Genomic DNA, 12,096 nt, shown 5'->3' with positions numbered 1-12,096 from the left:
TAAGTTAGGAAAAAGGATCTGTCTTCTTACCCAGTGGAGCATGGTGTGTGTCATATGTTGAAAGGTTAAAACAATAATGGCAAACCGATTCCCATTTCCTGTTCACATATACCTACCTATACACACACCGCCCCCTACACACACTTCTTGTCAGGCAAGAAAATAAATCATGCTCTCTCACTGTCACTGGAAAAATAGTATCAGGTATTTTCCTGACTTGAATTTTCTTTTCTTTATGTTAAGGTGCTTTATTATCTTAAACTTACAAATTTGTGTTACTGACATGGATCTTAGAAACTTTACGTAACAGAAATTTTAATGTTATTTCTTATTTCTTTTTTTTTACGTGTCAGGGTCTTGCTCTGTTACATACACTGGAATGCGGTGGTGCAATGGTAGCTCACTGTAACCTTGAACTCCTGGGCTCAAGTGATCTTTCCACCTCAGCCTCTCAAGTAGCTGGGACTACAGGTATGCACCACCATGCCTGGGTATTTTTTTTTTTTTGTAGAGACAGGGTCTTGCTATGTTGCGCAGGCTGGTATTGAACTCTTGGCCTCAAGCAATCCTCCCGCCCTAGCTTCCCAAAGAACTGGGATTACGTTATTTCATTTATGCCACACAACATCCCTATGAAGTAGAAATTATAATTCCAGTTTTATCGATAGGAAAGGGAGGCTAAGAGAAATAACTAGTGTAAGGTTGCAAAATTAGCAAACAACAGAATTGAGATAGAAATCGCATGTTTGACTGAGAAGCCTGTGCAAACTCTTGATATTCTATTTAGTCGTTAAAAGATTAAAACATGAGCAACAGACACCTTTTAATCTCATTAACTCTGGGACTTCTGTTCAATGATTTATATATTTTATGCAGAATAAGGCTCTTAGAATTACAGTCACCTAGAACTATGTCTGCCTTGGTCTACATGTCTATTGTGGCCTATTTAAAAAGTTAAGAAACTTAAATAATTTCTTTTGGCAAAAGAGTCACCTAACATCTGTCTCATGCAGAGTCAGAGCAGGTCTGCTCATGGATGCTCAAGGGAGTTGGACAACTATTCTTTTTCTGGAGTGGGCTGAGTATGGCCTTGGGAATCTGCGGAACCAGGGTTTAAGGGCTGCCTAACTTTGTAGGCAAATTACTTCATCTTTCTATACTTAAGCTTTCTCATTTGTAAGTTGAAAATAATACCAAATTCCAGGGTTTTGTGAGGATAAGGTGTTTAGCACAATGTAAAGCACAGAATAAAATGCTCAACACACATGAATACTGCCATAAACATTACTTCGCCTTCCTGCAGACCAACTCCAACTCTGCATGAAACAGAAAAACGGAACATTTATTTGGTACTAATCAAATTTCCTTTCATAATCTTTTACGGGTAGACAATACCATTGTATCCCCATTTTAAGAGGCAGTCTTTTAGTCTTTTCAAAGCATAACTTTGAAGCCAGAATGGCCTGGGTTAGATTTCTTCTTATACTTATTATTATTATTTGAGACGGAGTCTCGCTTGTGCTGCCTAGGCTGGAGTGCAATGGCACTAACTCGGCTCACCCGAACTCGGCTCACAGCAACCTCCGCCTCCCGGGTTCGAGCGATTCTCCTGCCTCAGCCTCCCAAGTAGCTAGGATTACATGCATGCACCACCACGCCTGGCTAATTTTGTATTTTTAGTAGAGATGGGGTTTCTTCATATTGGTCAGGCTGGTCTGGAACTCCTGACCTCAGGTGATCTGCCCGCCTCAGCCTCCCAAAGTGCTGGGTTTACAGGCATGAGCCGCTGTGCCCGGCTCTTCTTATACTTATTACTTGCTTGCTTTAGATAAGTAACTTCACCTCTCCAAGCCTGCATCCTGATGCAAAACCAACACCAATATCCATTTTATGATTTATTGTAATAATTAAATGAGGTAATAACATATCTGAAGTATCTTTAATGCAGCAGATGTCAAAAAGTGGTAGCCGTAATTATTTTCATTTTGTAAGGGAGGATTAAACACATTTAAATAGGACATCACGGGAGTGGAGCTGGATCCCAGGTCGGACTGATTCCTAGGCCTGCGTTCTTTATTGATTACAACATAAGACAAACAAGTCGTCTTTGGTGAGAGAGGTTGGGGAGAGAAGAATGTTTAATTTCTCCATGCCCTGCAATAACATGTATAACCTTCACTGTTGACCATTTGGCCAGATTGTTGAATTATGTTTTGTTCTTTGGCAACTTGGGGTATGGAACGTACAATAAAAACGCCTTCACACTAGTAACCTCTAGCCTTGTCCCTAGGATTCTACAGCACGAGCTTTGTGGGTAAAGAGAAGCTCACCAAATTCAGCCTCCAGCAGCACACACAGCTCGGAAGCAGCGCCCCGCCCAGATGTTTATATTTTGCTCATCGGCCCCGCCCCCCGACCACGAGGGGCTCTAGCCACGCCCCCAAGCTCAAGTTTCTGGGGCCGGACTAGCCCAGCGCGTCTGCCTACCCACAGGGATTCCCTCTCCAGCCAATCCGGTCAGAGCAGCGGAGCTGCCCCGAACAAAGATGGCGCGGGAGGTGTCTGTGAGGGCAGACTGATCCCAGCACCCAAACCCTCGGCGGACAGCGGAGCCAGTGGTAGCCGCACGGCCCCAACCATGGAGGAGGGCGGCAGCACTGGCAGTGCTGCCAGTGACAGCAGTACCAGCGGGAGTGGCGGGGCGCAGCAAAGGGAGCTGGAGCGCATGGCTGAGGTCTTGGTCACCGGGGAGCAGCTACGGTAAGGCAAGAGACACAGCGGGTGAGCTCACGATGGCACTGCCAACGCGTGCCCGCTGCAGTCCTGCGCGCACGCGCTCCCTGGCTCGTGGCTTGCGACTCGCGTGGGGCGCCCGGACGGCTGCAGGCGCGTGGATGGTTCTCGGTGCGCCCGCGCTTAGCGGCGGCAGCCCGGGTCCCTGAGGACTCGCCACGCGGGGCTGCTTGGCAGAAGCCGACGAGCGGGTGGTGCGCGCTGCGCCCTAGCCTGGCTGCTGCAGCCCTGTGCCCGACAGACTCCCTGCCACCCACCGCGCTGTCCGTCTTCCCGTGTACCTGGACGCTGCCAGGCCTCCCAGCTGACAGCCTGCACCTCGTCCGCCAAGAGAGAAAGAGGGGTCGGTGTGAGGTCCCAAGGAGACCCCAGCCCCTCTATTCCTTGTTAAAAGGAGCAAGACCAACGATGGCCTTCACTAGGTTTTCCTTTGTGCTGACAAGTCTTCCTTCACTCCCCTGAGCCTCGGTGTTTTACATCTGTAAAACAGGGCTGATCACCACGCCTCATTTCAAGGACTTTTGTGGGGTTAAACTGAGAGAGCATTTCTGAAACCCTGCACCTATCAGTTAATTGGCACATCGTCCTCAATCATTTGGGTCCGCAAGGGGGCGTGGAGGCACCTTGTCGGGCTGCCTTGAGGCTGTGCCAACTCCCCGGGCTCGCACGTTTTGGGCAGCGGGATACATGGGGACCCTGGCTGCTGCAAGAATTAGGACTTGAGGCGTCTCACGGAACTTGGGAACAAGCGATGATGCCCAGAGTTCCCCTTGCCATTCCAATCCCTGTATGGTCCTTCCTCTAGGGCTGTTTGGGAATAGTGCTTATAGTCTAACTGGTTCTGCAGCTGCCCTTCGTGTGGTCATAAATCAGTTTGCCAGGAAAAAAGAAAATCCAGCTCTATGGCGTTTGAGCCACAACTTGTACTCGGGCCCCTGTTCCTTCTAGTTCTTAGCCTGAATTCCCCAGCTCGTTTTGGTGTGTAAGTGGCTGTGTTTCAGGACCTGAGTGTCTTGCAAAGGTCTCTGAAGGAAACCAATATTGGAAGTCAGAATTAACTGATTTTTAATGTTACAAAAGGCAAATTGCGCCTATCGATTCTTTGTTGATTTTTAAAAATGTGTGGTCAAAATTAATTTCCTTCATCAAGAGTACTTTCTAATGAAACCTGTCAAGCGTGTCTGTGTGAAGGGACCACCAAACAAGCTTTGTGTGAGCAATAAAGCTTTTTAATCACCTGGGTTCAGGCAGACTGAATCTAAAAAGGAGTCAGCGAAGGGAGATGGGGAAGGGGTTGCTTTACAGGAGTTGGGTAGATAATGGATAATGGTGTAAGTTTGTGAGGTGCTGTCCAAGAAGGCAGGGGTGACTGCGTAAAGGCTTGTTGTAAAGAGTAGAGTAAAGAAGAAGAGACCTGATATCCCCTGGATAATAAATGTTGAAGGAGCAGGAGGGTGTCTTGCTGAGAAGATTCAAAGGAGGGGCTTCAAAGGAGGGTCTACAAAGTAGAAGGTCATCAATATATTGAACAAGGAGAGAAGCAGAGGGGTGGAAAGAAAGTAAATCATGAGAAAGGGCTTGGCTGAAGTAATGAGGGCTGTCCCTGAAGACTTTTGGCAGCACAGCCCAGGTAAGCTGTTGGGGCTGATGAGTGTCAGGGTCAGACCAGGTAAAAGCAAAGAGAGGCTGAGACGAGGGGTGCAGAGGAATAGTGAAAAAGGCATCTTTAAGATCAAGAATGGAATAGTGACTTGTGGAGGAAGGTATTGAGGACAAAAGAGTGTACGGGTTGGGCACCACAGGGTGGACAGGAAAACAATTTGGTTGGTAAGGCGCAGATCCTGAGCTAATCTGTAAGACTTGTCCGGTTTTGGGACAGGTGAAACGGGGGAATTGTAAGGAGAGTTTGGAGGCTTTAGAAGCCCAAGCTGTAGCAGGCGAGTGATAGCAGGCTTCAGTCCCTTTAAAGCCTGCTATGGGAAAGAAAGTTTAATTTCTCTGCTCTTCATTACTGGGCCATCTTTTTAAGTCTTCCGTTGGATAAGGTTACTTCTTTTTCATTTATTTTACAAACATTAAATTGCATGATGGCTCTTTTTGTCCAGCAAGTACTTCTTCCTTCAAGATGCAGTTTAAATGCCTCTTCCTCGCAGTCCCCAGAGCATTTGTTATTCCCCACTTTTCTAGAGCCTCTCTGCACTGCAGCAGTTTTGAGAGCCATCCTTGTCACACAGGAGTTAGACCTGGATTTGAATGACTGCTCCACCATTATGTAGGCAAGTGTCAGCATTAAGTTGTTTCGAGGAAGACTTTAAGCTAGATCGAATCTTGGCTTTGCTGCTTACTAGTGTGGGACCTTGGACTAGTTAGTGCGCCCGTAATCCTAGCCCTTTGGGAGACCAAGGCAGGCGGATCCCTTGAGGCCTGGAGTTCGAGACTAGCCTGACCAACATGGTGAAACCTCATCTCTACTAAAAAATACAAGAATTAGCCGGGTGTGGTGGGGCACACTTGTAATCCCAGCTACTTGGGAGGCTGAGGCGAGAGGATTGGTTGAACCCGGGAGGCGGAGGTCGCAGTGAGCCAAGATAGCGCCACTGCACTCCAGCCTGGACAACAGAGTGAGCCTCCATCTCAAAAAAAAAAAAGGAATGAAGAACGATGGGTAATAATGGAATTTACCTCATAGTGTTACTATAAGGATTAGATGAGTTAGTGCTTAGAATAATTTCTGATAGATAGGTAGTAAGCACCAGGTTAACATTAGCTAAGGTAGAATTCTGTGACCTTGGACAAGTAAATTCACTTCTCGGAGTCTCTGTTTCTGCGTTTGAAAAAGACAATGAAGATGAGTGTATTTCATGGAGTTGTGAGAATTTGCCCCTGGGCTTCATGTATTAATGAGCATTCAACAAATAGTTCCTGGAATTAATTAGTATTATTGGTCTCTCTGCATCACTGCATGTGACTTCCAGCCAAGCAAGATCAGGCAGGAAGGACTGGGTGGTGGTGAAGAGCGCAGGGTATAGAACTAGGCTGCCTGGGTTCTTATTCTGCCTCCATCATTTATTCTGTAACTTTAGGACAATATGTTTAGCCTTTCTGTGCCTCAGTTTCCTCTTCTATGAAATGTTATTCTGATGACACTTTTTCAGGAGCTCTGTGAGGATTAAATGAGATGCTACATGTAAAAGGCTTAGTAAATGTTAGCCACTTAATTCTACTTTGGAAAATTTTAATCATTGCTCTTTTTTTATCTCAACTGTTTTGGCACTGTAACTAGCACATAGTAACTAAATGAATACTATAAGTATTCAATATGCTTCTGTTAGTACAGAGCAATATAATAGTCAGAATTTAGGAATTAAAGTGGTTGTATGCCTGGTTTCCTAGTTATTGGAGGGTTGGAAGTTCAGTCATTATTGTCACTTTCACAAAGAGTTCTTCTGTCTGCAGCTACCCTCTCACTGCAGGGTTGTAAGTGCTTTGCAATGTCCAGGCCTCCTGCCTCTAAGTGCTTCACACACTCTCAGTTCCCCTCTGCTTTCGCTCGTTTTGCATTACTTTCTGGGTCATCAAAGATGAGGTAGAGGTGATAAGAGGAAACCAAGGACTGGGATTTGAAATAAAAAATTTGGCCTGTAGACCCAGTTCTATCAATTTCTTTTTCTTTCTTTAATTGTAGCTATGCCCCCTTGAGCAAGTCACTTAACTTCTCTAGTCCTAAGCGTCCTTCCCTACAGAATGGGAATAATAATATCTTCTCACATTAGATTTGTGGTATTGATCAAATAGGGTACAACATGGGAAGAAACTTTGTAAAATAAATCAATAAAGCAAGAAGAGTGTTGTTATGACTATTGTAACCTCCATTTGTGAAATTCGGGGCTGGTTCCACAATCCTGACACTTTATTTGTTATTTGTTGTTTGTTTTTTTGAGATGGAGTTTCACTCTTGTGGCCCAGTCTAGAGTGCAATGGCGCGATCTGGGCTCACTGCAACCTCCGCCTCCAGGGTTCAAGCGATTCTCCTGCCCTAGATTCCCAAGTAGCTGGGATTACAGGCATGCGCTAACATGTCCTCTTTTGTATTTTTTTAATTTATTTTTCTGGAGGCACAAGAATCGCTTGAACCCAGGAGGCAGAGGTTGCGGTTAATTTTGTAATTTATTTATTTATTTATTTATAGTAGAGACTGGGTTTCTCCATGTTGGTCAGGCTGGCCTCCAACTCCCGACCTCAGGTTATCCGCTCGCCTCGCCCTCCCAAAGTGCTGAGATTGCAGACATAAGCCACTGCACCCAGCCAATCCTGACACCTTTTTTTTTTTTTTTTTTTTGAGATGGAGTCTCGCTCTGTTGCCAGGCTGGAGTGCAGTGGCTCAATCTTGGCTCACTGCAACCTCTGCCTCCCGGATTCAAGCAATTCTGCCTCAGCCTCCCAAGTAGCTGGGACTACAGGTACGTACCACCACGCCCAGCTAATTTTTTTTTTTTTTTTGTATTTTAGTAGAGACGGGGTTTCACCGTGTTGACCAGAATGGTCTCGATTTCTTGACCTCATGATCCACCCGCCTTGGTCTCCCAAAGTGCTGGAATTATAGGTGTGAGCCACGGCACCTGGCCAATCCTGACACTTTAAAGGGCAGTTGGTTGTATAAGGACAAGAAATTAACTAACATACCTAAAAATGTCTCTTGCTTCCTTTTTCAGCTTAACTGCAAGACCCATTTGTTCAATTTTCTTCATATTTTTCCCTTGTCATAAAAGATTTTACTTCCTTCCCCCAATGTCTTTCTGATTTTGCATCTTAAAGATGCATTTGGGGCTGGGTGTGGTGGCTTAACACCTATAATCCCAGCACTTTGGGAGGCCGAGGTGGGCAGATCACCCGAGGTTGGGAGTTCGAGACCAGCCTGACCAACATGGAGAAGCCCCATCTCTACTAAAAATACAAAATTAGCCAGGCGTGGTGGCACATGCCTGTAATTTCAGCTACTCGGGAGGCTAAGGCAGGAGAATTGCTTGAACCCAGGAGGCAAAGGTTACAGTAAGCCGAGATCACGCCATTGCACTCCAGCCTAGGCAACAAGAGTGAAACTCCATCTCAAAAAAAAAAAAAAATGATGCATTTGGATACTACTTCACAGCCCCCAGCATGAGTATAACAGAAAAGACAGTCACAAGTGTTTGTGAGAATGTGGAGAAATTAGAACCCCTACATACTGCTTGGTGGGAATGTCAAATGGTATAGCCACTTTGGAAAAAAATTTGGCAGCTCCTCAAATAGTAAACATAGAGTTATCATATGATCTAGAAATTCTGCTTCTAAGTATATACCTAGAAGAAATGAGAAAACATGTCTACATAAAATCTTGTACACAAATGTTCATAGCAGTATTAGTCATAATAATAAAAAATAGGGCTGGTGTAGTGGCTAATGCCTGTTAATCCCAGAAATTTGGGAGGCTGAGGTGGGTGAATTGCCTGAAGTCAGGAGTTCCAGACCAGCCTAGACAACATGGAGAAACCCTGTCTCTACTACAAATACAAAAATTATCTGGGCATGGTGGTGCACGCCTGTAGTCCCATCTACTCAGGAGGCTGAGGCACAAGAATCGCTTTAACCCAGGAGGCAGAGGTTGCAGTAAGCTGAGATTGCACCGTGACACTCCAGCCTGGATAACAGAGCAAGATTCTGTCTCAAATAAATAAATAATCAAGGGGCCGCGCATGGTGGCTCATGCCTGTAACCAGTGCTTTGGGGGGCCGAGGTGGGCAGATCACTTGAGGTCGGGAGTTCGAGACCAGACTGACCAACATGGAGAAACCCTGCCTCTACTAAAAATACAAAATTAGCTGGGCATGGTGGCGCATGCCTGTAATCCCAGCTACTCAAGAGACTGAGGCAGGAGAGTCACTTGAACTCGGCAGGCGGAGGTTGCAGTAAGCTGAGATCGTGCCATTGCACTCCAGCCTGGGTAACAAGAGCAAAACTCCATCTCAAAAATAAGTATATAAATGATCAAAAACAGAAACAGCTCAAATATCTATTAACTGATAAATGGATAAACGAAATGTGATATATCCATATAATGGAATATTATTCAGCAATAAAAAGGATTGGCCATATAATGCAATGACATCTATCTATCTATCTATCTATCTATCTATCTATCTATCTATCTATACATCTATCTATCTATCTGGGATGGAATCTCACTCCGCAATGGCTCATGCCTGTAATCCCAGCACTTTGGTAGACTGGGGCAGGTGGATCACGAGGTCAGGCGTTCAAGACCAGCCTGGCCAAGATGGTGAAACCTCGTCTCTACTAAAAATACAAAAATTAGCCGGGTGAGGTGTCAGGTGCCTGTAGTCCCAGCTACTTGGGAGGCTGAGGCAGGAGAATTGCTTGAACCCAGACGGCAGAGGTTGCAGTGAGTCGAGATCACACCACTGCACTCCAGCCTGGGTGACAGAGCAAGACTCTGTCTAGAATAGAATAGAATAGAATAGAATAGAATAGAATAGAATAGAATAGAATAGAATAGAATAGAATAGAATGGAATAATCCAATAATATCACTATTCTCTTTCTGTAAATGGTAGCAATTATAATAATAACAATAACACTTACATGGCACCTATTACCTGCTAAGGACTCTTCTAAGCTCTTTATGTATAGTAATGCCTTTAATCTTTAGAGCAACTCTGTATAACAGATTCCTTTATTACTTTTATTTCGTAGATTAAAAAATTGAGGAAAAGATCATTTAAACCAACAGGCTGTAGATTATTCAGCCGGAAAATTATGGGAGAGTTGAGAGCTTCTGCTCTTAAGCCACAATAGTGTTCCCAACTAGTGACTTAGAGGGTTAAAAAAAATGAAACACTGAAACAACTTTAAAACAGAATCATGTATATGAGAATATCACATTGCAGTGTGACAACTTTGGTAAACAAAAAAGTAGACAAGTAGCTTTTCCATTCTATTGGGGAAAATCTAATTTATTCCTGTATTTATATTTTGACAAGTTAGGATTGTTACTTTCTCTACTAAATATTAAACTCAATCTTTCTTGACATGTGGTTTTGAAAAGTGAATTTGGACTCCACTGATTCAGAATTTGTAACCATTTTAATGGGAAGATAAATTGCAGTTCTATTTTGCCATCTGTGAGAATGGGAGTAGGGTAGGGAAGAGAATTAAGAATGTATAATAAAGAGAATGCTTAAATAGAGAGAAAATGCGTTGATCATCAATTTCACTTTAATTCATTTAATTTCATTAGTTCATAATTAATTTCACTTTTGCTCCTCTACCAAGATGAAATGTGCTAATTACAACAATCTTATCCAATCACTAAGGCTGACTTCCCAAAAGCAACTTACTAGGCTATGAGTTTAGTTAGCTAAATTGGAGGAAATGCAGTTCTTCCAAATTGTTTGTCACCTTTGCCTTTTTTCTATAACAGGCTGTCTTTCAGGCTCTTACAGGCTTGATATTGTCTTTTTAATAAAAACGTCCTTAATAAATATTGAATTGCTTTCCTGAATTTATTTTGCAAATGTTAATGCAGTTTTCAGAGAAAAGGTAAAATCAGGCCAGGTGTGGTGGGTCAGGCCTGCAATCCTAGCACTCTGGGAGGCCGAGGTGGGCAGATCACTTGAAGTCAGAAGTTCCAGACCAGCCTGGCCAACATAGTGAAATGCCGTCTCTGCTAAAAATACAACAAAAATTAGCTGGGCGTGGTAGTGCGTGCTTGCAGTCCCAGCTACTCAGGAGGCTGAGGCAGGATAATCGCTTGAACCAGGAAGGCAGAGTTGCAGTGAGCCGAGATGGCACCACTGCACTCCAGCCTGGGAGACACAGTGAGACTGTGTCTCAAAAAAAAAAAAAGGAAAAATCAGCCATTGAACCAAAAGATCAAGCTCTAATAAATCAAATATGAGATAACAAAGTTAGAGCATACACAACAGGAAAAGGAGAAATAATTCATTTTATTCAAACAGGAACCTAAGGAACTTTACAGTTGGTATAGGAATATCTTAGGGGGTGTCCCCTTAGAAGCTAGGACTGAAATTTTCTTCTCCTAAACAGAAGAGAGATATCCTGGAGTCAGGAAATTACTGCCTATACAGATTTTTAAAAAAGAAGGCTTTAGGAAATGAAGAGTCCCTGTATTTGGAGTCAATGGTCAAGAGCCTAATTCATGTAGAGTGTTTATTCTATTTTAATTAATTTATGTATTTTTGAGACAGGGTCTCACTCTGTCACCCAGGTGGTGTGCAGTGGTACAATCTTGGCCCACTGCAACCTCTGCCTCCCAGGTTCAAGTGATTCTCCTGCCTCAGCCTCCTGAGTAGCTGGGATTACAGGCATGCGTCACCATGCCTGGCTAATTTTTTTATTTTTAGTAGAAATGGGGTTTCTGCATGTTGGCCAGGCTTGTCTCAAATTCCTGACCTCAGGTGTTCTACCCACCTTGGCCTCCCAAAATGCTAGGATTACAGGGATTAGCCACTGTGCTCGGCCTTGTAATTACTTTTCTAAAAGCCCATTGCTGATATAAGTTATGGCTTCCATCAGCTTTGGAATCAATAAACCTGAAAATAAGTAAACCTCAAGAAAAGAGACTGCAAGATGAAGGAAGGTCATTCTTCTGTCCTGTTCTGTTATTTCTTTCTTTTTTAACTTTAGAAAAAAATACATTGCTGTATCTCTCTCTCTCTCTCTCTCTCTCTTTAGACAGGGTTTCACTCTTGTCGCCCAGGTGCAGTGGCATGATCTTGGCTCACTTCAACCTCTGGGTCCCTGGCTGTAGTGATGCTTCCACCGCAACCTCCCAAGTATCTGAGACTCAGGCGTGCACCACCACACCTGGTTAATTTTTGTATTTTTTGTAGAGACAGGATCTCGCCACGTTGCCCAGGCTGATCTCAAACTCCTGGATTCCAGCATTCCTCCCACCTCAGCCTCCCAAAGTGCTGATATTAGAGGCCACCAGCACCAGCTTCCTATCCTGTTCTTTCTAGTTTTCATTTGAGTCAGGAGTTCATTTCTCCTTCATTGGTGGCTCTTAAATGGTTGGTTTCCATGAGCTTAGTGATTAGGAAATGATGAAGTAAAGAACAAGCAGTCCTTTTTTCTACACCGTAATTATACTTTTCTGTGTTCCATTATCTACCAAGGAGAGGTGGGTACCAAATCTGAGATCCTTGTTCTAGTATTATCGGCCTTAACTGAACTTAGAAGTTTATGTCAGTGATTTTTTCTATGTATCATTAGATACATGGGGGAC

General features: G+C 43.9%; 1 protein-coding gene across 1 annotated transcript in view; it reads left to right on the top strand.

Annotated features, from left to right (window-relative positions):
- Window positions 1-2,454: 2,454 nt before the first annotated feature.
- DEPTOR (DEP domain containing MTOR interacting protein) overlaps window positions 2,455-12,096 on the top strand; it is a 195,829-nt gene continuing 186,187 nt past the window's right edge. Inside the window, exon 1 of the mRNA XM_030937918.1 lies at window positions 2,455-2,760. Coding sequence (XP_030793778.1) covers window positions 2,639-2,760 — 122 coding nt within the window. The 5' untranslated portion in view covers window positions 2,455-2,638. The remainder of the gene's footprint in view (window positions 2,761-12,096) is intronic.

This window comes from Rhinopithecus roxellana, chromosome 9 (genome assembly GCF_007565055.1).
Source record: "Rhinopithecus roxellana isolate Shanxi Qingling chromosome 9, ASM756505v1, whole genome shotgun sequence".
NCBI lineage: Eukaryota > Metazoa > Chordata > Mammalia > Primates > Cercopithecidae > Rhinopithecus > Rhinopithecus roxellana.
The sequence above is the reverse complement of the archived record's forward strand: the minus strand, read 5'-3'. Positions and strand labels throughout refer to the sequence as shown.